The sequence below is a fragment of the Octopus bimaculoides genome, chromosome 2, assembly GCF_046866305.1.
Source record: "Octopus bimaculoides isolate indiv1 chromosome 2, ASM4686630v1, whole genome shotgun sequence".
Lineage (NCBI taxonomy): Eukaryota > Metazoa > Mollusca > Cephalopoda > Octopoda > Octopodidae > Octopus > Octopus bimaculoides.
This window is the reverse complement of record NC_142929.1, coordinates 27,944,434-27,970,993: the sequence shown is the minus strand read 5'-3', so window position 1 is coordinate 27,970,993 and position 26,560 is coordinate 27,944,434. Positions and strand designations below refer to the sequence as shown.

The window sequence follows — 26,560 nt, the reverse complement described above, 5'->3', positions numbered from 1 at the left end:
CCTGCAACAAAGTATTGTACACAGCCCGAATGTAAGTTGTAGTCCTCTTCCCTTAAGCTGGGTGGAGTCACAGGGCTATCCCATTGTAACCTAGTAAGAGAGAGGATCAAAATTGGGTTATGAAACTAAAGCAAGGAATAGAAAAATATCAGAGTTGATTCTTGCTTATAATATTTAGAAAATGAATAGAGATGTTAAATTTAAACTGGATTCAAATTAGAAACTTTTGTTTCTATGTACACATCCTAGAGTGAGGCATCTGGTGATGATCACAGACCAAACCAATTGAAACAGTGTAGATGTAGATATAAAAAAAAAAAATTTCATCCCTAAAGCTGAAGTTAAAGATCTGAAAAAATTATCATTATTATTATTCTTGACTCTGTGTATAAATACTGATCAAGAAGGAAAGAAATAAAAACATCTTCCAAAATTTATGAAAAAAACCTTAAAAGAATTTTGTCTTTGAAATTTCAGAAAAAGAGAATCTGAGAGTTGAATAGTTTTAAACAGAATTTATGTAAAACACAAAATATAATCCAAATTTGAAGGTTACTGCTCAATGTTTTGCAAAATATTTAGTGCAAATTGGTGGATGCATTTTTGAATACAAATTATATTTGACATCAAAAAAAAAAAAAAAAGCAAGAAAAAATACTGAGTAAAAAGAGATACAAAAAAGAGAGATAATCACACAGAATCTATACTATCTAATTTACAAATATTCATTAGTAAGAAAGCGGTTAAAACCTAACAAAAGTCACCATGACCTCAAAGTTTGAAAACCTTTTTAAAACTAAAATATAAAGTTTATTTGTTTTATTAAAATATAAGCAAAGAATGTGTTAATCTATAATAAATTTATTGTGATGTTAAATGGCCCAGTCAGCTCCTATGTTATAAGATCAAATTCATCACAGGTATTAGAATTCTTTATTTCTAGTGGGCAGGATATTTTTATTCAAAGTATCTTAGTTCACTTAGATAAGACTGTGTGCTAACCCCCTTAGTGAAAGTTACCCAGATAAACTAATGTTACAATCCAAGAAAAACATATTTATCATTAGATTAGTGTTAAGGAAACAGAGATAGGCACTGCTTTAATGGACTCTTCTGATCTGTAAAATAGGCCAGTTTTTTTTTTTTTTTAAAAGAATACACAAAGGAAAAACCGACTATGCAGAGAATATGCAAGTTAATACCCGCACAGACCAATGCAAATAACTGATCTGAGATTTATCTTAAAGCTTTACAGTTTAATATTTATAGTTACTGAATCTAGTTGTAAATAAAGATAGAGTAAAATCCAGTTGATTATAAATATGTTACAATATAAGAAAAATAAGGATTTGACACATTGAAGTAACTCAACTTACCGTGATCCATTATCAGTAGGAAATTTGATACTTTTGCATGACAACATTCTTCTGTCATACACCCGAACATAAGGATCATTAGCTCCAACTGCCATCTCATCTGGCCGTAAAGGATTGATAGCAATGCACTTTGCTTCAGCATGAAGTCCCATATGTGCATTAAGATTGATTAAAACATTCTGGGGTGTGCTATCACAGATAATTGGAGTTCGCAGATCAAATTGCCTATTAGGATATTGAGAAAAGCAATGAATGAGAAGAGTCAATAAAAAAAAATGGGAGCAACAAAAATAAATTCTATATCTACGTAAAGGGAAAGTGAAAGTAACTTATTGTGTGTCTGTGTGTGTGCCTGTCTGTCTGTGTCTGCATGGCTGTATGTGAGAGTATTTGTGTTTCTTTGTCTTGAGATTATGCTGTAGTTATAAATGAATGTCACTACCATGCAAGTGGTATCCCTTGTTTCCAGTCTTTCAATAAAAACATGTCTAACCATATGGAAATGTTACCTTGACTGGATTACAAATGCCAACAAGGGTATGCAGCCATAGAAAATCTGTCTTAATGAATTCCATCTGATCCATGCAAGCATGGTAAAGTGGACATATGGGAGAGTAAAAATGATGATGATGAGATTTAATACTTTACACATTACTTGTACACTGTCTTTGTATCAGAGAACCAGTCCACAAAGCCTCAAGCAGGTTGGTATCAAAAGAGTTAAAGAGACCAGCCAGAAACAATAGATTTAACCTTTTAGTATTCAGATTACTCTGTTAAATGAGGTGTTTAGTAACAGACCATCATAAGTACCACAACTTAAAAACCGAGAAAAAAGTCAAAGTTTCACAACTTTCAGAATGCGATATCTCAGCAAGGAACGATGTTAGGAAGCTGGTTTTGGTCTTAAAATGACTGTGAAGACCTCCTCTAGTCATTCCACCTATGTATAATTATTTATTTAGGTATGCATCTGAAAGATGAAACAATGACTGCGTCTTTCTCATTTTGTAGAATATACTGGTACAACAAAACGGTGTATTGCATTGCATATTTTAGCCATAATACCTAGTAAAAAACATACAGAGACCCCACAAAGGTACTGTTTGTGTTTTAATATACCAAGGTAAGTATCTTTAAGAGGTAAGTAAGACAAGATAGTAAGATAATAACCCATTATCGTTATGATGGAAATGAGGAATATTAGAAAATGAGCCATAACACCTTGAAAAACGATACAGGAACCACACTGAAGTTATTGATTGAGTGTGTGTGCTCATGATGGTGTGTTACTAAATTCTCTGGTCCGAGTTTGGGTGAGCGAGCATCGTGTCAACAGCGTTGAGGTACAATTTTTGCAGCAAGATTTTTGAACTTATTGCAAGCTTCACTGGTTCTTCTTCCCAACTTTTTGGGATTCTAGATGTCGAGACAAAGAAAATGTTATACTAATCTTGAAAATGGCCGGGGTGGCGCTTACGACACTCGGTTACTAAACACATACGTTATCTTGTAGCTTTGAGATTTTAATGATTTTGTAGCTTTGAGATTTTTAAAATGACATTGTAGGGTAGGAGTGAGAGGCTAGATTTGGCTAGTTTGAACAAAAAAAAACAAGTAGAATATTGGGGACTGATGTGTCCAGTTTCAATACTAAAGGACTAACCTCTTTTCATAACATCCAAATTTGATAGTCCTGACCAAGACTATACAATACTTGAGAGAAACTGTCAATTGAACTCCCCTATAACAACATAATCAGTTAAAAAAAAACAGAAACATTTCAAAAAATCTTTCGAAATTAAAGGAATTTTCTTACATGATAGTGCCATCTTCTGCAGCACTCCAGAACATAAACGGAACATTCGGAGCAGTAGCTAGTCGCTTCACACGGCCTGCATGGCAGCCAAATACATGTGTGGTTTCCTGAATATTTACATCATGGACTCGGATCTTGCAGTCAGCTGCTCCACTCACAATTATCGAATCATTAGAGTTGGGAAGAAACTGAAAACAAAGAAAATCCATAGACAAATGATTATATACATATACACACATATATAAATATATATATATATATATATATATATATATATACACACACACACACACACACACTCACTCATATATATATCAGTGCCTGTCTTGGCTCTGTATTTCTATGTATATTGCTAGCATTGCAGTTGTTGCTATTTCAAGCTGCTTGGTAGCTTGGTGTCTACCATGGAAAAGGTCAAATCAGACCAAAGTCACGTGATCTGGTAGTCTGAACAGTGGGAGAAGTGATTGTCTGACACTGGCAATAGCAATGTAGTGCTTTTATGCAACAGTTAACCATATGAGAGTTTTCCCTCTTAGTAAATAATGCAGTATTTGTGTTTTAATGCAACATCCACTTTTAAGTGGTAATTATTTTACATTTGGGTATGAATACTATCTCTGTTGCTCTATACACACACACACACACACACACACACACACACATATATATGCGCAAGCCATTCAGATTATCCAGGAGAAAATGATATAACTGTAGTGAAATGATAAGGGAGCAAATGAGGCGATTTGCTGTACGTGATAGGATGCATCAGGCTAAGAAAATATCGGTCTTCCATACATACATACAGGCTTGTCCTTTCAGGTGTCAGTGATGGTGCCACATAAAAAGAACCCATGCTGGTGCTGCATAAATGCACCTGTGCCAGTGCTGTGTTAATGTATCTGTGCTGGTGGTACATGAAATGCACCTAGCATGCTCTGTTAAGTGATAGACGTTAGGAAGGGCATCTAACCATAGAAACCATGCCACAACAGACAATTTGGAGTCTGGCCAGCTCCATGTCAAACTGTCCAACTCATGCCAGCACAGAAAGCAGATGTTAAACAATGTAGTGAATAGAATCAGTTTACTATCCCATCAACAGCATTGCATTATTATGCTAAAACCATTTAATGCTTACTAGTCAAGCTCATGTAAAAGTAAATAGGTTGTTGCTGAAGTAAAACAATGTTCAACTGCATTTTAAAAATTTTGACCAATGGAGATCTTATACATACCATCATCATCCAGTGTTTTAAATCTGGGTTTTGTCCCCATTAACAGGGGTGGTTGGATCTACCTCAATGTCATAGTAACTGAGGCAGGTAGGAGCAGCCTACCCCAACCTTTGGGCTAGCTGGTGCCCATTCTCCCTTGCTATCATGAGGCTTTTTTGGAGCTGGATTTTCTATGGGGAACATGCCCTTGCTTACCTCCAACCTCAGTTTCTAGACATATCACCAGAGATAATTTCTTTCATAGTGATGAAACAAAATACATTTCCCAACATTAGATTCTGCACTTGAAGAAAAACTGACCACTGGCTTGATTTTCAACATTATATGAAGGGCATGTAAAAAGCACCATTCAAGCGTGGTCGATGCCAGTACTGCCTAACTGGCCCTTGTGCCAGTGGCATGTAAAAAGCACCCACTACACTCTTCGAGTGATTGGCATTAGGAAGGGCATCCAGCTGTAGAAACTTTGCCAGATCGGATTGGAGCCTGGTGCAGCCTTCTGGCTTGCCAGCCCTCAGTCAAACCGTCCAACCCATGCTAGCATGGAAAGTGGACGTTAAACTATGATAATGATGGTGTTTCATTCTATAAAGACTGAACCGATCATATATTATTGAATCTTGTTAATCAATAATACATAAAAGATGGAAATCATTTATGCTAACTTTGGTTAATAGCTAGTAAAAGAGTGTGGCAAAGTATTGCCTTACAATTGTTAGTGGATCCAATTCACAGATGGGGTAACATGTGTTCTCAAGTAAGGTAATTAATTTCACATTGCTCCAGCACACTTAGCTAAAAATGAGAACCAGTGGAAGCTGAAGTTAACTGTGTGAGGGATTGATCTCCTGTTCAATGATAAGTCTTATACTTTTAGTTCTCTTTTATCTTTTACTTGTTTCAATCATTAGACTGCAGCCATGTGGGACAACACTTTGAAGGGATTTAGTCAAACAAATCACCCCTAATACTTAAGTTTTTTTTTTTAATAATGCTAATACTTGTTCTATCAGTCTCTTGGGTCAAACCACTAAGTTACGAAGATGTAAACAAACCAGCACTGGTTGTCAACTCAAGTGGTGGGCGTGTGGGTGCGTGCATGTATTTGATAAACACAGACACAAAAACATAAACATGTAATCATTCACACTCACACACACGATGGGCTTCCACACAGTTTGCATGTACCAAATCTACTCACAAGGTATTGATCAACACAGATCTATAGTAGAAGACACTTGGTCAAGGTGCCATGCAGTGGGACTAAACTGAAAACCACACAGTTGCAAAGTGAGTTTCCTAACCATACATATATTGTTGTTCGAAAATATCTTGGAAGCTGGAATGAGCTGCACTATAATGAGATTGTCAGCTCAAGACACAGACTTTTTTTTTTACAAAATATCTATTGGAGTTATTGATTTGGAGAGATACTTCTAAAATATGCCTGGTATGCTTCATTTATAGAAGCTGGAAAAACATACTATTGTCAGTGCTCAATGAAGCCCATTACTTACTAGATATTATCTTATTATTTTATTTACTTGTTTCAGTAACTGGACTGCAGTCATGATGGGGCATGCCTTATATACTTATATCACTTCCCCAACTCCCTTTACTTTGTCTGTCACTTATTTTATTAACCTAGTAAAAGAAGAAAGGTAAAGCTGACCTGGGTGCAAAGGAGCAAAACAGAATACTGCTAGGTATTTTTGTTTGACAAACTGATCCTTTCCATCTCATACACACACGCATGTATAGAAATACAACACTTAGGTCTTAGCCAAAGGGCCAATGAGCTTCCAAAGAGTCACTGACAATCAAATTTTACTGAAAAGGTTTCGGTCAACCTGAGGCTATGACAGAGAACACTTTCCCAAAGTATCACTCAGTAATATCAGGCCTTGAACCTTGAGGTTGCGAAGCAAGCTTCTTAACCAAGCATCCATGGTTGTATCCATAGCAAGTACGGTATCAAAATCCTGTGTGGTAGTGGGTGGATGCTTTTGTATTCGTAATATAAATATAGTAACTGCATTAGTTAGTAGATAATAACATTTATAAAAATACAGACAATACCAAATGCAGTGTTTTTTTTTTATTGTAGTCACCAACTTTAAATATAAAACCATTGTTACTGTTGCTGCCTACCATTTTCACTATTGTTACCATCAGCCAATGGAGAAGTCCCTATGCAGTTACTTGGCCAACTAGAAATAGCAGCCATATCCCACTTTGAAAAACAGCTTTCCATTTTTCAAAAATAATGGACAAATTAGATCATATTGCTCTTGATACCCCTAAAAAGACAATAATGGTCACAGCTGAAATTGCTTTTGATCATATGTCTGCTTCATCATGATTGATTTGGGGTTAAACCATAACAATAATTGCTCTTCTGATAACAACCGTTAGAACAGTTCAACAGAATGAAATTGATGCAGTGGTTTTCAAAGAGGAGATTCATTAAACGGACAATCAAAATTAGGTCTTTGTCATAATAACCACTCCTATTGTTACTATAACTGAGACAGATATCACAGCACCACTACCTCCACCAGCACTACCACCAACACTTTTATATGTTTTATCAAGCTGCTAATAATAGCAGCCAAATCTCTTTCAAGCCACACACTGCCATCTTTAAAAATGGATACATTGAATAATGTAATCCAGGGCACATTATTCCTGAAATTAAAACAGGATAGTCGTGGCCAGAATGTGTTTGGGAATAATCAACAAGGGAGAATCCATGACCTGCTAGAGACAGCAACTAGATCATACAAAAGCATCTTAAAGAAAAATGCAGAGCAAATATAATCTGAATATAGAAAAAGACAAGATGGTCAAGACTGGGATGTCTCTAAACATAGAACTACTTGATTGAAAGGCGGTGAGCTGGCAGAAACGTTAGCTTGCTGGGCAAAATGCTTAACGGTATTTCGTCTGCCGTTACGTTCTGAGTTCAAATTCCGCTGAGGTCGACTTTGCCTTTCATCCTTTCAGGGTCGATAAATTAAGTACCAGTTACGCACTGGGGTTGATGTAATCGACTTGACCCCTTTGTCTGTCCTTGTTTGTCCCTTCTATGTTTAGCTCCTTGTGGGCAATAAAGAAATAAGAACTACTTGATTGAGGCTAAACAATAACAATGGTAATTTTACCACAGCAGCTGCCACTACTTCTGCCAAATCTTGTCACTGCCACCACTACCAACACCACCACTATCACCATCAACACCTTCACTTCAACCAATGCTACAACAGACAATATCATGAAAACATCCATTGAAGTCAAATGAAAATATAAAATACCTTCAAAGAAAATATATTCCCTTGATGTCCTGTCCTGATTGTGGTTAAGCGCTTATGACGGAATGGATTCCACACAATAATTTGAACATCATCAGATCCACTTGCCAATAACCTAAACCAGAAGAACCATCTCAAACATTAAAGAAATTATGACATCATATAGATTATGCAAAAAACAGAATCGTCATTGATTACAGTGCTTATCCTCCACAGACTGGCATGGGTTGAATGGGTCAGCAGAATGGCACATCACCACACATCTCAATCCTGCATCATTATTTTTGTAATCGTCATCATTCTGAGAGCTGACCTCACTATCAACCTTGTGTTGTCCCGAGCTACAGATACTCACCATCATCAGTACACTGTACTCACCCTCCATTCACATCACATATTCATATAACCACAGAGTTATCTTTCCTTCCACATATCAGTTGATGCTTTATTGCTCAGCTACTCCGAGCATTTATGCTCCTCATTTACAGCAAGTTAATATTACATACCTAATATCTCATATCTCTTCAGATATCTTTTTGCTACACTCAGTATCCATGTCTTACATTCAAACAGCATCAGACTTCATGCAGTTTACGGTGAAAGAGAAACCTCCACTGTCAACAGAGCTAAAGGTTCTTCCTCACCTTCTTTCTTGCTCGATCTACTATACATTTACTACAACCATTATCTTTACTACAAGCATTCTCATTACAAATAAGGTTATCCATGTAACAAAAAAAAAAAAAAAATTACACTACCTCTAACAAGTAAGCATCTGAACAGATGATGGACCTTATCTCAAGGGTGTGCTTACTGCTAACTATTTTGATTAAAAAATTATGAACATTTCTTTATTATTTTTGTTTTGATACTTTTTGATAAAAAGATGAAGATGACAGGAAGATAAGTTATGTAATTACATTGTGGTTACTGGGTGCATTCACTAACACTTTTTCTTGAAATGCATTTCTATAGAACTCTTTCTTGTTTCATGTCTTGTTTCCAATATGTACATTGTTAGTGTCCAATCTGAATCTTAACTATATTATTTTTAGCCAAGGGGTCTCTATCCCCAGTTTAGGAGGGCATACATTTTTATATAGGAGTTTCTCCTACCCACTCACTTTCTGATACTTAATAATACAAAAAATTGAATATCAGAAGCCTGTAATTTAATAAGTCAAAAGAATCTAGAGTCTTTAAAGACTAGACATTGTTATATTTCATTGAAATGTAGTGTACTACCCAAGGGAATTTTGCCAACATCAAAAGTAATTCTTTTTAGATATATATGTTTTATCCAAAATATGAACAGGAATATATTTTACAAAAGAAAAACAAGAAAAACAGGGAGCGGGGAGAGAAAAAATACATCAATTTAATACAAAGTGCTTCAATTGGTCACTTACCACAAGGTCCAACAGAACCTACTGTAGCAAGCCAGCACGCATTTTAATTTCTAAATTTCAAACTACTTATCCCAGATTTAAACAGTAGATTGTAATGGAAAATAGCCATGATTTATTAATACACAGGATTAGAGTTATAAATGAAATGCAAGTATACCAAAGTGGCTTGACATAACACTTGCTTCATACCATGAATAAGGAAAAAAATCTTTCCTTCCGAAAATAAATAAATAAACAAAACACTTGCCTATCATTTGTAGCATTTCAAGATCCTGTACTTATTCAAGAAAGATGAGTCAAAGCTTGTAAAATTGAACATACTACTCAAAAGCATAATTGCAACAAGTTTCAGTTCAAGACTAAGCACTGATGATTCACTTATCATTTATGTCTATATTTTAAGCTTATAGGAGATGGAAGAACTGGAAAATTCTAATGTACATTCATTCTGGGAGAGCAAAATATTTCAACACACATTTACTTACATATGAGAAATAACAATAAAATTTGATTCTATATACATTTAATAAACTTTCAGTTAATACTATATATTAATCAGAGCAATTGACAGAAAATGTAGAGAGTTTCACTGATTGTTTTATAATGTTCTAAGCTTGTCAAGGCTGACAATTTTTTTTATCATCCTGCTGGTGTTGATAAAGTAACCTTAATACACATAATGAGGATACATTCAACCAACTATACTCACTGTCAAACCTGCAAACAACTTTTTCCCAGTTGAAGTCTTTCTGTTTCCCCTATGCCAAAAGGTACAAATATTATAACCACCCATTTTATGAATTTGTGGCCTTGTGTATAAGTAAGAAATAAATATCCTTTATTTTGATTGCAGATTTCAGGATGAACATGGTCCATAGTAATAAATGTAGTTTGCAACATGCAGCAATTGCTTCAATTTCAAAGCTGTGATTTTATAGCAAATCTAGAAGTCTCCAGGCTCACTGATTGTGAGACTACATCATCAAAGCTATAATACAGTGATCATGAAAGTAGGTCTTAATGCTAGTTTCCTTAACTTTAAAGGTAAAAGACATAAGAAAAAATTTTAAACTTTTTAATAATTTATCAAAGTACTTCTAAATGAACTGAATGGTGATTAGGAGTGCAGACTTCAAATTTGAAATTTATGCTGCTAAGTTACGCTCATAGATACGGTACTTAACTGTTCAATCAATGTCTTCTCAGCCAAATTAAAGAAGTGATGATTTTCTTGTACACATTGAATATTCATCAAAATAATGAGCATCTGATTTGTTTATAGTAACAACATAAAATTCTTTTAAAGATTTGCTCAGTTTGTTATGTATCCAAAAATGGAGGTAGACACTATAAGCTATGAAAAAACCTTATTTACTCAGAAAGATTACAGAATATATAAAATCAACAGAAGTAATCTGAATTTAGATATCAATATGAATCAAGAAAAAGTGGTCTACATAATTTTTGGGATATTTGAATAATTTTCCTAAGTAGTTGACTATGACCATAGCATAAATCTAAATTAAGAAAGGAAAAAAAAAGACCTTACAATATCTAGTGCCACGTAAAAGCACCCACACACTCTGTTGGCAATAGGAAGGTCATCCAACTGTAGGAACCATGCCAAATTCAGACTGGAGTCTGGTGCAGCTTTTTCAGCTTGCCAGCTCTGGTCAAACCATCTAACCCTTGCTAGTGTGGACAACTAGCTAGGGTTGTCCACACCAGCAATGATAATGATGATAACAATTTAGTATATGAGCTTCACATATACATTTATTTTCTAAGATATCATAGGTTGATACGTTTGTAAATTTAGATATTTATGTGAATCTTAAGTTCAGAATTGGCTACCCTTCTTAGCACAAAATACCTAACCAGTAAAGAGAAATGTTATGTATTTCGGGATTTTTCCATTAAGTTTACGGGGACATTTAAACCATTATACCTTACATAAGATCACAATATAATACTATCATCCAAGTTTTATAGGTTTTTACCCTTCCTCTACTTTTAAACCGTGATATTAATATATCTAAGAGAACCTTCACTTAGAAAATTTTATAGTGTATACTTTAATTACATTTTTTAAAAACATTTCTAATTTAAGTTTTAACATTAAAATGGAGTCACAATAGATAAGTAGATAAAATGTCAGTTTTTTTTTCATGTAAAATGTCATGTGCTGTACTATGATTTGGACAAGGAATAGAACATTTATAGTTACAATTAGATGAGACAAAGAAAAAAAAGAAAGATACAAAAAAAGTAAAGATAGACCACTAAACTAACAATAAATTGATATCCATTTTGGTGGTTTGTAGTTCCAGGATCAAATTCTTGCAAATGAGAATATTTAAATTGAAAAAAGAAACAAAATATTTGCTTTCATTTAATGGTGTATATGCAATGCCAGTTGGTCAAAAATATCACCAGCGAGACAATGAACAGAAAATGTAAAGACAGAACATAAATTACAGTTTAGATTACTCACGTTCCTTTATCATTCCATTCTAAACAATTCACACAGCCTTGGTGACCCTGTGAGGAAATGTAAATGTTATAAGGTTAAATGTGTGTAAGAAAGTATTTAAAAGAGAGGAAAAAAAAGGCAAAATGGAACAAATCCAATCTTTGTCACAGATAAACATTTAGACTGGTTTATTATAATTATTATTATTATAAAAGTCGTGAGCTGGCAGAATAGTTAGCACACCAGACAAAATGCTTCATGGCATTTATTCTGCATCTTTATGTTCTGGGTTCAAATTCCACTGAGGTTGACTTGCCTTTCATCCCTTCAGGATTGATAAAATAAGCACCAGTTCACATTGGGGTCAATATAATTGACTAGCTCCCTTCCCCACAAAATTTCAGGCCTTGTGCTTATGATAGAAAGGATTGGCAGAATTGTTAGCATGCTGGACAAAATGTTTAGTGGCATTTTGTCTATCTCTAGTTCAGAGTTCAAATTCCACTAAAGTTGACTTTGCCTTTCAACCTTCCAGGGTCAATAAAATAAGTACCAATTCAGCACTGGGATTGATACAATCGAGTAGCCACCTCCCCCAAAATTTCAGGCCTTGTGCTTTTAGTAGAAAAGATTATTATTATTATTATTATTAGGCAGAATCATTAGAGTGTCAGACAAAATGACTCATAGTATAGCAGCTCTTTATGTACTAGTTTCAAGCCCAATCAAGGATAATTTTTACTTGTCGTCCCTTGAAGGTCAATAAAATATAGTAACATTCTGGGGTTGACATAATTGACTGACCCACTTCCTCAAAATTGCTGGCCTTGTGCTTAAATTAGAAACAACTATTATTGTAATTATTGTTATTATTATTATTAGGCAGTAGATTGGAAGTATTGTGTACTCTACACAATACTTATGCAGTACTCTCCGTAAATGTTATTTTTATGTTTCTTATTGCACTTAGTAGACCTATTTTGGGGGTTGGTTCTGTCTTCAAATTCTACATTATATTTATCTAGTCGCAGGCATTTACATTCAGGTAATTTCTCCATCCTTCTAGAAATATATTGTTGTTTGCATGTGAGTGTGTCTAAATATCTAAGATGGATTGATTGATTGTTAATGAAATTACACTTTTTTTAGACAATTAACATCACCACTACTGATATAATATCATAATTCATCATTATTCCCATATCCACTTTTCCATGTTCACAAGCATCGAAAAGAATTTGTTACAGCAGGTCTCCTACAACTGTATGCCCTTCCAGTTGCTAACCCTCATCTGTTTTCAAGTAAGGTAATACTTCCCAATGACCGGACATATTTTCACAGAAGATACCGCTTGCATGTTGGTAACATTTGTTTACAAATATCATGTGATGTTAAGGCAAAGACACACACATGATGGACTTCTTTCAGTTTCCGTCTGCTTTCCATGCTAGCATGGGTTGGACGATTTGACAGAGGACTGGCAATTTGACTGAGGACTGGCAAATTTTACTGAAGACTGGCAAATTTGACTAAGGACTGGCAATCCACTCACAAGCCTTTGGTTGACCCAGGGCTACAGTAGAAGACACTTGCTCAAGGTGCTACACAGTAGGATTGAACTTGAAACTTATATGGTTGAGAAACAAACTCCTTTACCACACAGCTACAGTTGTTAACATCTATGTTACAGATTTCATGAGCTGCAGTATAGGTTACCAGTCTTGAGAGTGCAGCAGCTTCAGATATAAACCGATACAGAGCATAAGACAAACTCTTCAATGTTGATGACATGATAAAATACAGCCAGTGATATGTGCTGTGAGATATAAAGTTGTCAGTTTTCTCTATTGCTATGTTCATTAGATGCAGAAGATCATGAGCGATGATTCTGTAAGACCTGTTCAGCCGATGAACAGCATGGAAAAGCAGACAGGCTGCTGCTACCAATGAGGATGACAATAATGGAGGTAGTGGTTGTTGTCATCATCATTGTCGTCATCCTCCTCTTCCTCCTCATCATCATCATTTACACTATGGTTTGATTTCTGATTCTCATTAGATGTCTTGTTTCCAAGTATGTACATAGCAGCAACCTGGATTAAACGTAGAGTAAACAATGATTTTATGAACTTGGCCACTGACGCAACTTGTACATCCAATACAGTCCTATGCACAAGTTCAGGAATAAGATACCTGAAGACCAATAGAGACAAAACAAATAGAAATGTAATACAGCATGCAAACGTTTTTTAACTCTAAAGGTGAGAGTATTAACTTCATTTTTGTCTTATATAAATATCATCATAATTTTATGCCCATTTGTACATATATATATATATATATATGAAAGAGAGAGAGTGCGGGAGGGTGAATTGTATCACATAGATCTAAATTCTATGAAGTGAAAAATAATGTACTCTAAACAGAATAGAATATCCAAAACTGATCTTTTCTGCAGGTTCCTTCCATTTGGATCATTTGGCACTTTTCCTCTCTTGTATACTACAACTGCTTTTTCTTATACTCAGTTTTTTCTCTCAAATCTTTTGTACTCTGGCCTTTATTCACAATGGTGTTACACATCCAGCAGAGTATATTCATTACATTTCATTGCCATGTCTTGCTCTCATGCAAAATCACACTTTATACACAGAAATCATACAACCTGTTCTTCAGCTGGAAAAAGATTCCCTTTGTTACCAGCAAAGGTAATAGCATTCTGATCCTTTTCTATTTTGTTCTTACTCTCACTACTATGGTCTCAGAACACCAGCCTCCATTACTTACTCAAGAAACAGTAACAGCTTCAATGTAGCCTTCTGAGCATTTAAATTAACTAATTTAATGAGTGTTCTGTTAACTACTATGCATTTGCTATGTATGAAGTTTGCCTTATCTTCACGCTTGCTCATTGCATCTCTAGTACATCCTTAGTTTATACTGGGTATTTCCTTTCTGCATATCAAGCTTTGCCCTTTCTCAGATTGCATTAGGCTCCTGTTATCTTCCCAGTTAACCAAAATTTATTAACATAGCTACTTCTTTTTTCTTTTCACGCCTCAATTTTAGGCTTTACTTCTACATTTGGAATTTCCTTGCTAATTATTCAACAAATTCAGCTTTGAGATTTAAGTTACAGCCAACCAAACTTAAATTCCTGCTATGGCCTTCAGAACTATAATAAAAAAGGAGGGGGTTGAGAACTGAGACTTGATGGACACTTACCAGTGTTGAACTAAATGCTAACTTTCATTTTCCTAACAAAATCTCTGTACACAGCTTATATAGCTCTCTCTCATCTTTCATCTATGTGTAGTTTTTTTTTTTTATGATTACCAGACTACAAAATGCGGTACCCTGTTAGAGGCTTTCACTAGGTCAGTAACTGTCAAATATTGTGGCTTGCTCTTCACTAACAAGTCTCTTTTAGCATTGGTGCTACCTCATCCTACATCTTAATGAAGCTCATTCTCTTCCTAATTAACTTTGCTGTAATTTTTTTCTGCTGCTTTCATCAATTTGATGTCCCTGTAGTTAGTTCTTTGTAAAGCCTATCCTTCACTTTTGTAACTGTTGATGATGATACTGTTCCTCCACTCATTGAGGATAACATCTCCCCATATTGCCTGACATATACTCTTTTACTTGTTTCAGTCATTTAACTGCGGCCATGCTGGAACACCACCTTTAGTCGAGCAAATCGACCCCGGGACTTATTCTTTGTAAGCCTAGTGACAGGGACATAAACACACCAGCATTGTTTGTCAAGCAATGCTAGGAGGACAAACACAGACACACAAATACACACAAATACACACACACACATATATATATATATATATATATATATATATATATACGACGAGCTTCTTTCAGTTTCCGTCTACCAAATCCACTCACAAGGCTTTGGTCGGCCCGAGGCTATAGTAGAAGACATTTGCCCAAGATGCCACGTAGTGGGACTGAACCCGGAACCATGTGGTTGGTAAGCAAGCCACTTACCACACAGCCACTCCTGCGCCTATATTTATAGATTAATTATTTCTTTTTCTTTGCATGGTGATCCTTGAGAGTAATATAATGGCAATTTGTCTCTTTAAATCTTCTGGTGACAACCTGCAAATCCTCCCTTTCACACTATTTCCAAACTTTTTTTCTGAAATTAACTGTTTCCATATTTGTTGGAAGTCCATTAGTCTGGCATAACTTCCAGTGCATGACATGTCCAACTCTGTTATACCTGTATATAAATCTACTTGTGTAAGACAGATCATCCCAAGACAAAAAAGGGTGACAGCTTTTTAGAAGACTCCAGATATTCTGTACCGCTAATGTAATGATGCTGGAATTTAATTAACCACTTAGTTTCTGTTAACAATCATAATTCATGAAAGACACAAACACTTACCATTGCCACACCAGAAGGAAAAAAATTGTAGACTTTTAAGTTGGTTACATATGGTATGAAAGTAAGATTAATAAACATACATCTGTTTGTTTTGTGCAGGATTATATGCTTTGCATGTGTGAGCAAGGTATTAGTCCTCATTAGTTCTAAAAAGCTGTATTTCTTATTTCTTTGAGTTGTTGGAATGAAAAATGAAGTGTCATTAATTTGTAATCTGATTTGTACCATCCTCAAAAATAAAAAAAAAGCCACTGGACTTGCCTATACATGCACACTGATGCACACCCTCACACAAGTACTTCCTTCAAAAAGACAAAGATACTATATACATAAAATAAATAGATAAATATATAAAGAAATAAATGCTTAATCTCTTATAGAATCCACACTATACAGATATGTGAAGACGTACCATGAACACATTCATTTACAAGCTCACAGAGTTCACAGCTTTCATACACTCCATATGTGCTATTTACGTGCCACTAGCACCATTTGTGTGTGATCGTTACCAGCGTCGCCTTACTGGTACTTGTGCCAGTGGCACGTTAGAAAATTATTCGAGCGAGGTCGTTGCCAGTGCTGCTGGACTGGCTCCTGTGCAGGTGGCATGTAAAAAGCACCTTTTTGAGCGTGGCCGTTGCCAGTACTGTGTGACTGGCCCTCGTGCCGGTGGCACGTAAAAGCACCCACTACACTCTCGGAGTGGTTGGCATTAGGAAGGGTATCCAACTGTAGAAACTCTGCCAGATCAGATTGGAGCCTGGTGCAGCCATTTGGTTCACCATTCCTCAGTCAAATCGGCCAACCCATACCAGCATGGAAAGCGGACGTTAAACGACGATGATGATCCATATAGATATAGAATCTGTAAACTAGGAGATAGACAGATCTGGACTAGAGAGAACATGTTGATGAGGTTCTAAATAGTGATGAAAGGACTTTGACAAACCAGTCAATCTCTGATTGTTTGACTGATTAGTGAAATGATTAGTTAATTGGCTAAATGGTTAATCAATTGACAAATAATAATAAGAGAAGTGAAATAAAACTAGTGTTTATCACTGGCACAATGGCCCTTCCAATATACAGCAAACATTTCTGTCACCACTTTTATGAAAAAAAGAAAAAAAAAAAAAACCTTAAAATGTTCAAGTTTCTGCACCAAAGAATCACATCTTTCTAGTACATTTCAGATTGACAAATCAACATGATCATTCTCCAAAGCAATTTTGTGTGTGTGTGTGAGAGAGAGAGAGGTTGAGAGAGAGAGAGAGTGATACAGAAAGGAGGTAAAGCAATCAGCTAGGGCCCATGATTTAACTTCCATTATAACATTAGACATTCCCACTTCTTTACTATTAAATTGTTACGGAAAGAAAAGTTTCCAATTCTGCTAATAATCCTTTCTACTATAGGCACAAGGCTTGAAATTTTGGGGGAAGGGGCTAGTCAATTACATCAACCCCAGTGTTTCACTGGTACTTAATTTATCGACCCCCCCCCCCCCCCCCCCAAAGGATGAAAGGCAAAGTCAACCTTGGTAGAATCTGAACTCAGAATGTAGCGACAGGTGAAATACTGCTAAGTATTTCATCCAGCATGCTAACGATTCTGCCAGCATGCCCCCTTTCAACTCTGCTAACAATATTACAAATTATTGTCTAATGTTAAAACGTCATTATCCAGATAACAGAACACACCTATTCACTATATTGCTAATTAAATACCAAATTAGAAAATACATATATAACTAACATTTACATATTAAGATAACAGATTATTGGCCGACAATAACTTTTTATTATTTTTGTTATCATATTTCTGTTCAAATAGATTACCTTTCTTTCAATTAGTTTTGAAAATAATGAAGAATTTAGTTGCCATTATTAAGCTGGTGTTTGGAACATAAATTAGCAAGAAATTTTGATGAAAGGTCTTAATTTAGATCACTTTAAAAGCAGAAAGTTTGTGTCATAGAACCAAGGGCAGCATAAGGCAGGTTGGTATCAAAAGTGTTAATGTTAGGTGTCTAACATTGACTTCTGTTTTTTATTATTTTTTTTGGTGCAGCCCCCTAAAGAGTAACCAGGTTCTGGATCTGGCCCAGGTATTAAAAAGGTTGAGAGCCTCTGCTCTACATAGGCAATTCAACCAGAGGCCAAACTTCAATGAAATTTTTACCTTCTGTCTAAAAAATCAGAACACACAAGACAGTGTAGTCTGAGGTAAACACAATACCTAAAGAAAAAACAAACAAAATGGACATGGTCATGACTGACCTGCTTTTGATTGCACATCTACTCAATCAGGTCTGACCTGGGGTTAAACAACAGCAGCTATACTGTAAAATACCCCCTTACTTGAACTTCTGAAAAGTTTACTTGAAGTTTTCACATGTATAGCTACACATGAAATAATAAATTGACATTTGAAAATAAGAAATAAATACATTTTCCTCTTTCTTCCTCATCTTGAGAGAGAGAGAGAGAGAGAGAGAGAGAGAAATATAATTTTCTACAGCTACTTATGTCTTCTACTCCCCCCACTGCATCTGTTTCTCTGTCTCTTTCTCTGTCTTCCTGCAGACTTCTTGTTAGGGGAGGTGAGAAATCATATGCTAAATAACTTCTTAAGTCAACTGTTCAGGCACAAACTCAGTGCATTCAACTGGTTTCTACCAGCCCAGTTTTATTCTTGAGGTTTCAGTCGATCCAAGTCTATCATAGAAGACACCTAACCAAGGTAACATTTAGTATCTATTGCAGAAGATACTTAATCAAGGCGATACACAATGGACTTACACACTGAATCACATGACTGCAATGTGAACTTCTTAACCACAAGACCATGCATGTATCCACAAAACTTTATGGTTATCATCAAAAGCATCAGGTAAAATGCCTTGCAATATTTGTTCTAGTCTTCTAAGCTACAAGTTCAAACCTCATCAAGGCCAATTTTGCCTTTCATCTTTCTGGGGTCAATGAAATAAAGCAGCGATCAAGTACTGTGGTTACTGTTGTCAATTTTTATCGAGCGAGATCGTTGCCAGTGCCCCTGGACTGGCTCTTGTGTGGGTGGCATATAAAATACACCATTTTGAGCGTGGCCGTTGCCAGTACCGCCTGATTGGCCTTCGTGTGGGTGACACGTAAAAGCACCCACTACACTCTCTGAGTGGTTGGCATTAGGAAGGGCATCCAGCTGTAGAAACTCTGCCAAATCAGATTGGAGCCTGGTGTAGCCATCTGGTTTCACCAGTCCTCAGTCAAATCATCCAACCCATGCTAGCATGGAAAGCAGATGTTAAACGATGATGATAACCTCCTTCCACAAATTTCTGACCTTGTAACTCTGTTAGAAATAGTTATTTCATGAGCACTTAACCATTAATCCGTTGATACTCACACAATTAAGATAGAGCTACCTGACTGCAACTAAACTTACAGAAACATAATAATATTGTTTTTGTCAGGAATAAATATTTTATGGTCAGATGTCCTTTCCAACACCAACCACATAATTAAGTAGTATTTATTTCCCTTTTATTTGAGCCAAGGGGCATGAATTATAAGCTGTCAGAACATCAATGGGCACCAATTATAAAATGTCATGGCCTCAGCCCCTGGTTGAAACTAGTAAAAGAATTTATTTATTTCAACAAATTTTAAGTAGTATAAGTCCTTAAAATTAACACTTTATATGAAATATGAGTCCCTTTGTGAGGAATGTTATCTGAGCACAAAGAGAGAAGTGTAAAAACAAAAAAAAAAAAGGGTTCTTTGAGCAAAGATTTAAATCATGTTGTGATTGTTTATTAAGAGTTAATTTACAAACCTCAAGGTCTTTCTCTAACCCCAGCCGATGAATCATGTCTGGAGTGACTTGTAGGGTTCGCTGGAAGCAAATACATTGTTGATCCTGAAAAGAGAATAAAGCAGTTATTAGTTTTCATTTTATTTCATACATTGAGGACAAACATATTTAACTATTGGCTGGTATTGAGAAGAACCCAGTGAGAGGCCCACATCTAGGACTACTATTAGTAGTTCTAGCTTTGACTTTCAGTTTTTGAATCCTTCAACTGCTGATTCAGCACACATGAAATATCGATTCCATATTAGTCAAATTCCTGTGAATTCTTTTTGCAGTGAATTAAAAAAAAAAGGTCAAAGCAAAGAAACAAGTGACCTAATTCTTGCGCTATTGTATCAAGTAATAAATGGTCCAGATTAAGAAAGACAAGTTTAATGATGATGATGATGATGATGATGATGTCAATAAATAGGTTCAAAATTAAATAATGCAAGCACTTTGATCTTAATGCTAAGTAATTTTTTAAACTTGAAACATTCAAACATGATTTTAGAAGTACTAAGAGTTAAAAAAAAAAAAAAAGAGGACACATTACATTCCATTTGATATATTATGAAGGAACTTTAGATAGTTAAATTAGTTCTGGAACCCTTTCTTTTTAACTTCTTTCACCCTTACATTTTATACTCTACATATTCTCCTAATGCTGATTGTAACACCAAAACAGTGTTGGTGTTTAAGTTAAAGAATTTATTTACAGTTATCAGAAATTTCTATGATTTTCAGTTCTTATTTCCACTGCTGGTTCAGAAAGTGAGTGTCACATTAATCCCTACAAATCTTTTTTTTTTAATAAAACATCAAGTTTCTGTTTACCCAACATAAGCAATTTCATTCACGATATTGTTATTCAGACTACAAATTCCCTACTTTTATCCTGTTGTTCAATTTTAGAATTCTTGAGCTTCCTTGTCAATTCAAACTTGCTCATCAACTAATTCAAGCTATAAAAGCAACTTCATTTATATACTGAGTCATCCCATAAATAATGCAATTTTTTAATACTTCTTTTATTTTTCAAAATTAAGATAAACAAAGTTGCGCTGTTGCCTTTATTGAACTCATAAAGCAAAATATGCCGAATATACTCCTTTGTCACTTCCATTATAGCTTTGAAAAAATAACCGTTAAAATCAAACTGCACTCTTCAAAACTTGTACTAAGAATAAGGACATGGTAAAATTACTACCTGCTTTTATAGTAAGTTGATGCAGGTAGTTTATCCCATCCCTCACTGACTTTTAGTTCATGCAATTCAAAAAACTGCATTATTTATGTGATGACCTAACAATATATTGGTTTCAAATTTTGGCACAAGACCAGCAATTCTGGGGGAGGGTAATTCGATTATCAACCCCAGTGTTCAACTCATAATTAATTTATCAACCCTGAAAGGATAAAATGCAAAGTCAACTTGGTTGAATTTGAACTCAGAATGTGAAGATAAATGAAATAACACTGAGCATTTTGCCTGGTGTGCTAATGATTCTGTCAACACACGGACTTTATTTACATAATATATTAAAAAATATAAACCCACGATGTACTTTTAGTCCTGAATCTTGTTATTTAGTATTAAAGCTAAAAAAAAAAAAAACAAGTTGAAGAAAGAATTTTGTATGATTTAAATTCCTAATGAAATTATTACTTAAGTTAATCCTGATTATATCTCTAGCCTCACAACACAAATTCAATATCCTTCACAAATTATTCTTTTCTAATTGTTTTCTTATAGTCCACCAGTTCACATTTTTTACCCAACACTCTCCTTCTGTAGTTCTAAGATTGTTCTTCCACACCTTGCTATACAATGAAGCTACATTTTACATTTTAATCATTGTTAAAACTATTTTGCATCAGCTTTTCTATGATTCTTCACAGCACATTTTTTCTGCCTTAATTAAAAAGAGGTAGGGCAGCACCTGTAACCTTTTTCAGTATCCCCAAGACTAGGAGATGGAAAGGGAAGAAGAAATCACTGCTCATAGTTTATCCTCTGACCTGAAACCTAGTTTAGATATCTGTAAATGAGTGGATGCAGCCAAAGGCCTCCAATAGCTAGGTGACAGTATTAAACCAAGCAATGGGTCAAGTGGGTATGAAATGTTGTTTTGGCGTCACCTATTTAGCATCGCTGACTTGAAGCAGACTTATTTGACATCAGACATTTCATTGTTCTCTCGTTCTCACCATTACCACACTCTCTCCTTTATGAATATGAGCATATTTCTCTTATTGTTGTGCATGAGGAGAGGGAAAGTGTTTATACCAATTGCATTCAATTAAATAGATTGCTCTCTCTATCCTTCTCTCTCTCACTTACTCTTACTCATTCTATGTGCACATTTCAGCACACACATGCATGTGTGTGTGTGTGTGTGTGTGTGTGTGTGTGTTTGCCTGATGTGCCAAAACAGGTTGACTGTCCGATCAGCCATGCCAAATCATTGGCAGCCAAATAGCTGCATCTAATTGTCTCATCCTGTGATTAAACAGTCCACCTAACAAACTTCTGTAGTTATTCTTTACTTGATTTCATCCATGTTCTTTATTCTATGGTAGAAGACAATGAATCAAGGTGCCATTCATTGCAATGGGATTGAACCTGGAGTCAAATGCATGACAAGCCGACTTCTTGACCATATAGCCAACATTATTTTCTACATCAGCTATGATCCTATAGTGTTGTTATACAAGGACAGCACTGAGCTAACCATAGTCTAATTAGCTCTGCAAGTTATTAGTTCCAACTATGCATTTTCATGTTTTTAGCATTAAGGTTATTATTGATTAACCTGTTATATTTATTTTCCTAACTGACATAACATTTGCTCTAATATTAGTATGTAACATATGGTCTAATTATAAACAGGGCAAATTATAGCCATTTATCCACAGACTGGGAAAATGACAAATGATCTTAATCGATTTTCGAACCTTATTGGGTTCTCATCAGAGGCGTCCACATCATTCTGACAATCTCCAGAGAAACAAGCAGCCGAACTGTTTATATAGTCAACAAATGCAGCAGTTACCCTATGAAGTCTAATTTCTTTAAATGGACCTTCTTTGGGCCTTACAAAATATAAGCTTCTCTTGACTCTCTCTTTTTACTCTTTTACTTGTTTCAGCCATTTGACTGCGGCCATGCTGGAGCACCGCCTTTAATCGAACAAATCGACCCCAGGACTTATTCTTTGGAAGCCTAGTACTTATTCTATCGGTCCCTTTTGCCGAACCGCTAAGTTACGGGGACGTAAATACACCACCATCAGTTGTCAAGCAATGCTGGGGGTGTGTGTGACAAACACAAACATATACACACACATACATATATATATATGTATATATATATACATATATATGACGGGCCTCTTTCAGTTTCCGTCTACCAAATCCACTCACAAGGCTTTGGTCAGCCCGAGGCTATAGTAGGAGACACTTGCCCAAAGTGCCACGCAGTGGGAATGAACCCGGAACCATGTGGTTGGTAAGCAAGCTACTTATCACACAGCCACTCCTTTTGAGTGTTGGGCTTCATGGAGGCAAAATGACCAAGCTACTTTCGAGTATTGAGTGTCACAGAGGCTATAACCAAGACCTTTGGCATTATGCTGTGCTTCAGAAGAAGACCCATCAAGCCGAGCAAAATCGCAGTCGTGGCAGATACTGGTGTCATGCAAATAGCACCATTACACTCTCAGAGTGATTGACGCTAGGAAGGGCATCCAGCTGTAGAAAACCATGCCAAACCAGACTAGATCCTGGCATAGCCTTCTAGCGTGCCAGCCCAGTCAAACTGTCCAACCCATGCTAACATGGACAACGGATGTTAAATGATGATGATGAGACAAACAGCTGAACTGAAATGAAATGAGTTTTGTTATTGAAAACTATAGTGGTGGTGGTGGTGGTGGTGGTGGTGTGTTGATAATGAAAAGTATTTTTTTTAACTGCACTTTAAGGGTAAAGGGTAAAGACCCCCTTCAGTCATGAATGACCATGGGATTGCACCAAGAAAGTCACCCTCCGAGGCACAAGTCCAGGCAAGGTTGTTTTTGGAAGACCAGCAGTCACCCATGCATATCAGCCTCTCCTCTCCACACCACTGATGTTATCCAAGGGTAAGGCAAAGGCCAATGCAGTTTGGCACAAATGACATTGCAACTCATTTCTACAGCTGAGTGAACTGGAGCAGTGTGAACTAAGTCTATAATATTCTTCTTTTACCTGTTCTTTCACATTTCACACTTTAGTTTGTTAGAGAGGAGGAGGAGGTGGAACAAGAGAGAAGAGGGAATGTGAGAATGAGTGAGAGAGCAGATAGCCAGCCAATGCATTATGCTGTCACTCATGTGGTTAGTGGAAGTGAGAGGTGAAGAGAAAGAGAGAAATTTGAAAAAACATGAAGAAAGGAATGAAGAGGTAGAGAGAAAGAGAGAAATATAAAGTGCTTCGCAGAGGGAAATTTTAAAATCATATAAAATATTATTGTGACTGGAAGTGAAATAGCTTAGCAAAATGAAAATAAAAATGCAAATCATCCTTTCTTCTTAAGTAGCTTCTCTTAATCATTTCTATTCTGTGGAACTTCCACAGGTCCCACTAGTAATAGTAATAATAACAGTCATTGTTGTCACTGTCATCATCAAAAACCATCAGTCAACTAATTCTTTATTAAAACATTTGCAATATTTTATATTTTCCTTTATTGCAGAAAGCAAGCACACAAACCATTTCCCTCAATGATGTATTGATTATTGTGAAGAAGATACTGCATTCAATTTGAAAAGCAGCCTCAAAACCAACAAAAGTAAAGCTAAAGTGTGAACTGACTATGAAGTATTTGAATAAAAGGAACAACAGAAATGTTTGTTGAATATACTTGTTGATAGAGTAAAAGTTCAAGATGAGTTCTGGAACTGTTATAAACCAAACCTGTGGACAAGGCCAATAAAAGAAGCCAATATAAAACAAATACTGACTATTACACTAAGTCATATTTTGTATTTAATAATAAGCTACAGATGTGGTCCAAGTGATTTGTTTGTTGATCTAAAGTTTTCTCCATTTTCTGATTATTTAAATTTGATTCCTGATAAACTTTTGTTTATTCTGTTGTTACCTGTACTCTACAAGCATAGTGTACCTGCATAACCATACCCAGAGATAGCACAGGTAACTGATACCAATAGTAAATATGGATATTTTATCCCTTAGTTGGTTACTATAACTGCTAACTCTGCTTACCTTTATATATATATATATATATATATATATATATATATACACACACAGGTGTGTATGTGCGTGCTTTGCCAGCCCCCCCCCCCCACTCCTGTGTGTGATTGGGTTAGCACCTATTTCTTGTTTCTTTAAATTATATCTGTTATATATGACCATTTAGTTATTTTGTGCAAGTTTAAAATATTTAAAGTTTTAACATACTGCATAATATTTCTTTCCCTACCCTCATTTTAATATAACTTTGCTATGTTTATTCTCACATCTTTTGTCATATTTCTGTATGTTTCATTGTTTTAATGAACTGGCTCTAGTGTAAAAAGAAATATAAAGAAACAACTGTTGTAATTATAATAGCTGGACTAAACACTTCAATAACTAATTACTTTGAGCTAAATTTTATATTAGAGTTAAAATTTTCCCACATATTACAGATAATAAACTATAATAATTGTTAAAGAACAAGCAGGGGTTCAAGGAGGTTGCAATATTATTGAACATAACCTACGTGAGAAGCATTGCTGAAACCATAAAAAGCATTTTTATCACACATTTGCTGACAGAAAAAAAAAAACAAAGTATCACGAAGTGTAATGTATCCTAATGCATTTAATTGAATAACTGCAAATACAATATAAAAAAAAAACAATGAAACAATGGAGTGGTTTGAAGCAAGTATTGGAATTTTAAAGGGCTGCTCATTATCATCAGAACTTTTCAATGTATTTCTCTTGAACAAATAACATGCCCAAGAGAATTTTGAAGGCACAGGAAAGATTAGTGGAAGAATGATCACCAATTTATCTAAGACTTGTAGGTGACACTGATTTTTCAGCCAATTCTCAAGGTGAATTATTTGATAACAAGAAGACTAGTTATTGCTTCAAGTAAATATGGTATAGAAATCAATTGTTAAAAAAAAGTCAAGTCATAGACACAGAAGAACAATACACAGTAGAAACAATGACACCGACTTAGGTACACTCCAAGTGAATGGAATTTAGTTGAAATCAGTGGATGCTCTCAGTTAATCTCTGAGAATATAACAGCACAATTAGCAAAATTGAATTAGATCTGGAGCAGTAAGGACATCGCTATGAGTAACAAACTAAGGCGAGGATAACTGCAGTTGCAGTGTATGGCTGTTAGATATAGATATACTGAAAAAACAATGAGTTGAAATTATCAGCATTCAAAGTGAAATGCTATCTCAGAATACTTGGTGTTACAAGAAGGACTACCAGACAAACAAGTCAATCTTAGAATCTAAGATGTTGGTTGGGAAGAAAGGTAAAGAAAAAAAAAATTGAGAAAAATTAGGTAATTCAATCATATCCATAGAGTGATTGGGTCATTTGCAAATGCAATCTTGTTTGGAAAAATAGAAGGTAAAAGAGATGGGA

At 35.4% G+C, this 26,560-nt stretch overlaps 1 protein-coding gene across 3 annotated transcripts in view; it reads right to left on the bottom strand.

Moving 5' to 3' along the window:
* Window positions 1–26,560, bottom strand: part of LOC106872741 (WD and tetratricopeptide repeats protein 1) — a 61,256-nt gene that overhangs the window by 18,843 nt on the left and 15,853 nt on the right. For 2 of the 3 annotated variants that reach the window (XM_014919826.3, XM_014919825.3), the window contains 6 exons: window positions 19,875–19,958; window positions 11,648–11,694; window positions 7,748–7,859; window positions 3,196–3,383; window positions 1,377–1,601; window positions 2–90 (listed from right to left, as the gene is read on the bottom strand). In XM_014919826.3, coding sequence (XP_014775312.1) covers window positions 2–90; window positions 1,377–1,601; window positions 3,196–3,383; window positions 7,748–7,859; window positions 11,648–11,694; window positions 19,875–19,958 — 745 coding nt within the window. The remainder of the gene's footprint in view (window position 1; window positions 91–1,376; window positions 1,602–3,195; window positions 3,384–7,747; window positions 7,860–11,647; window positions 11,695–19,874; window positions 19,959–26,560) is intronic. The other variant, XM_014919827.3, reaches the window with a different exon arrangement.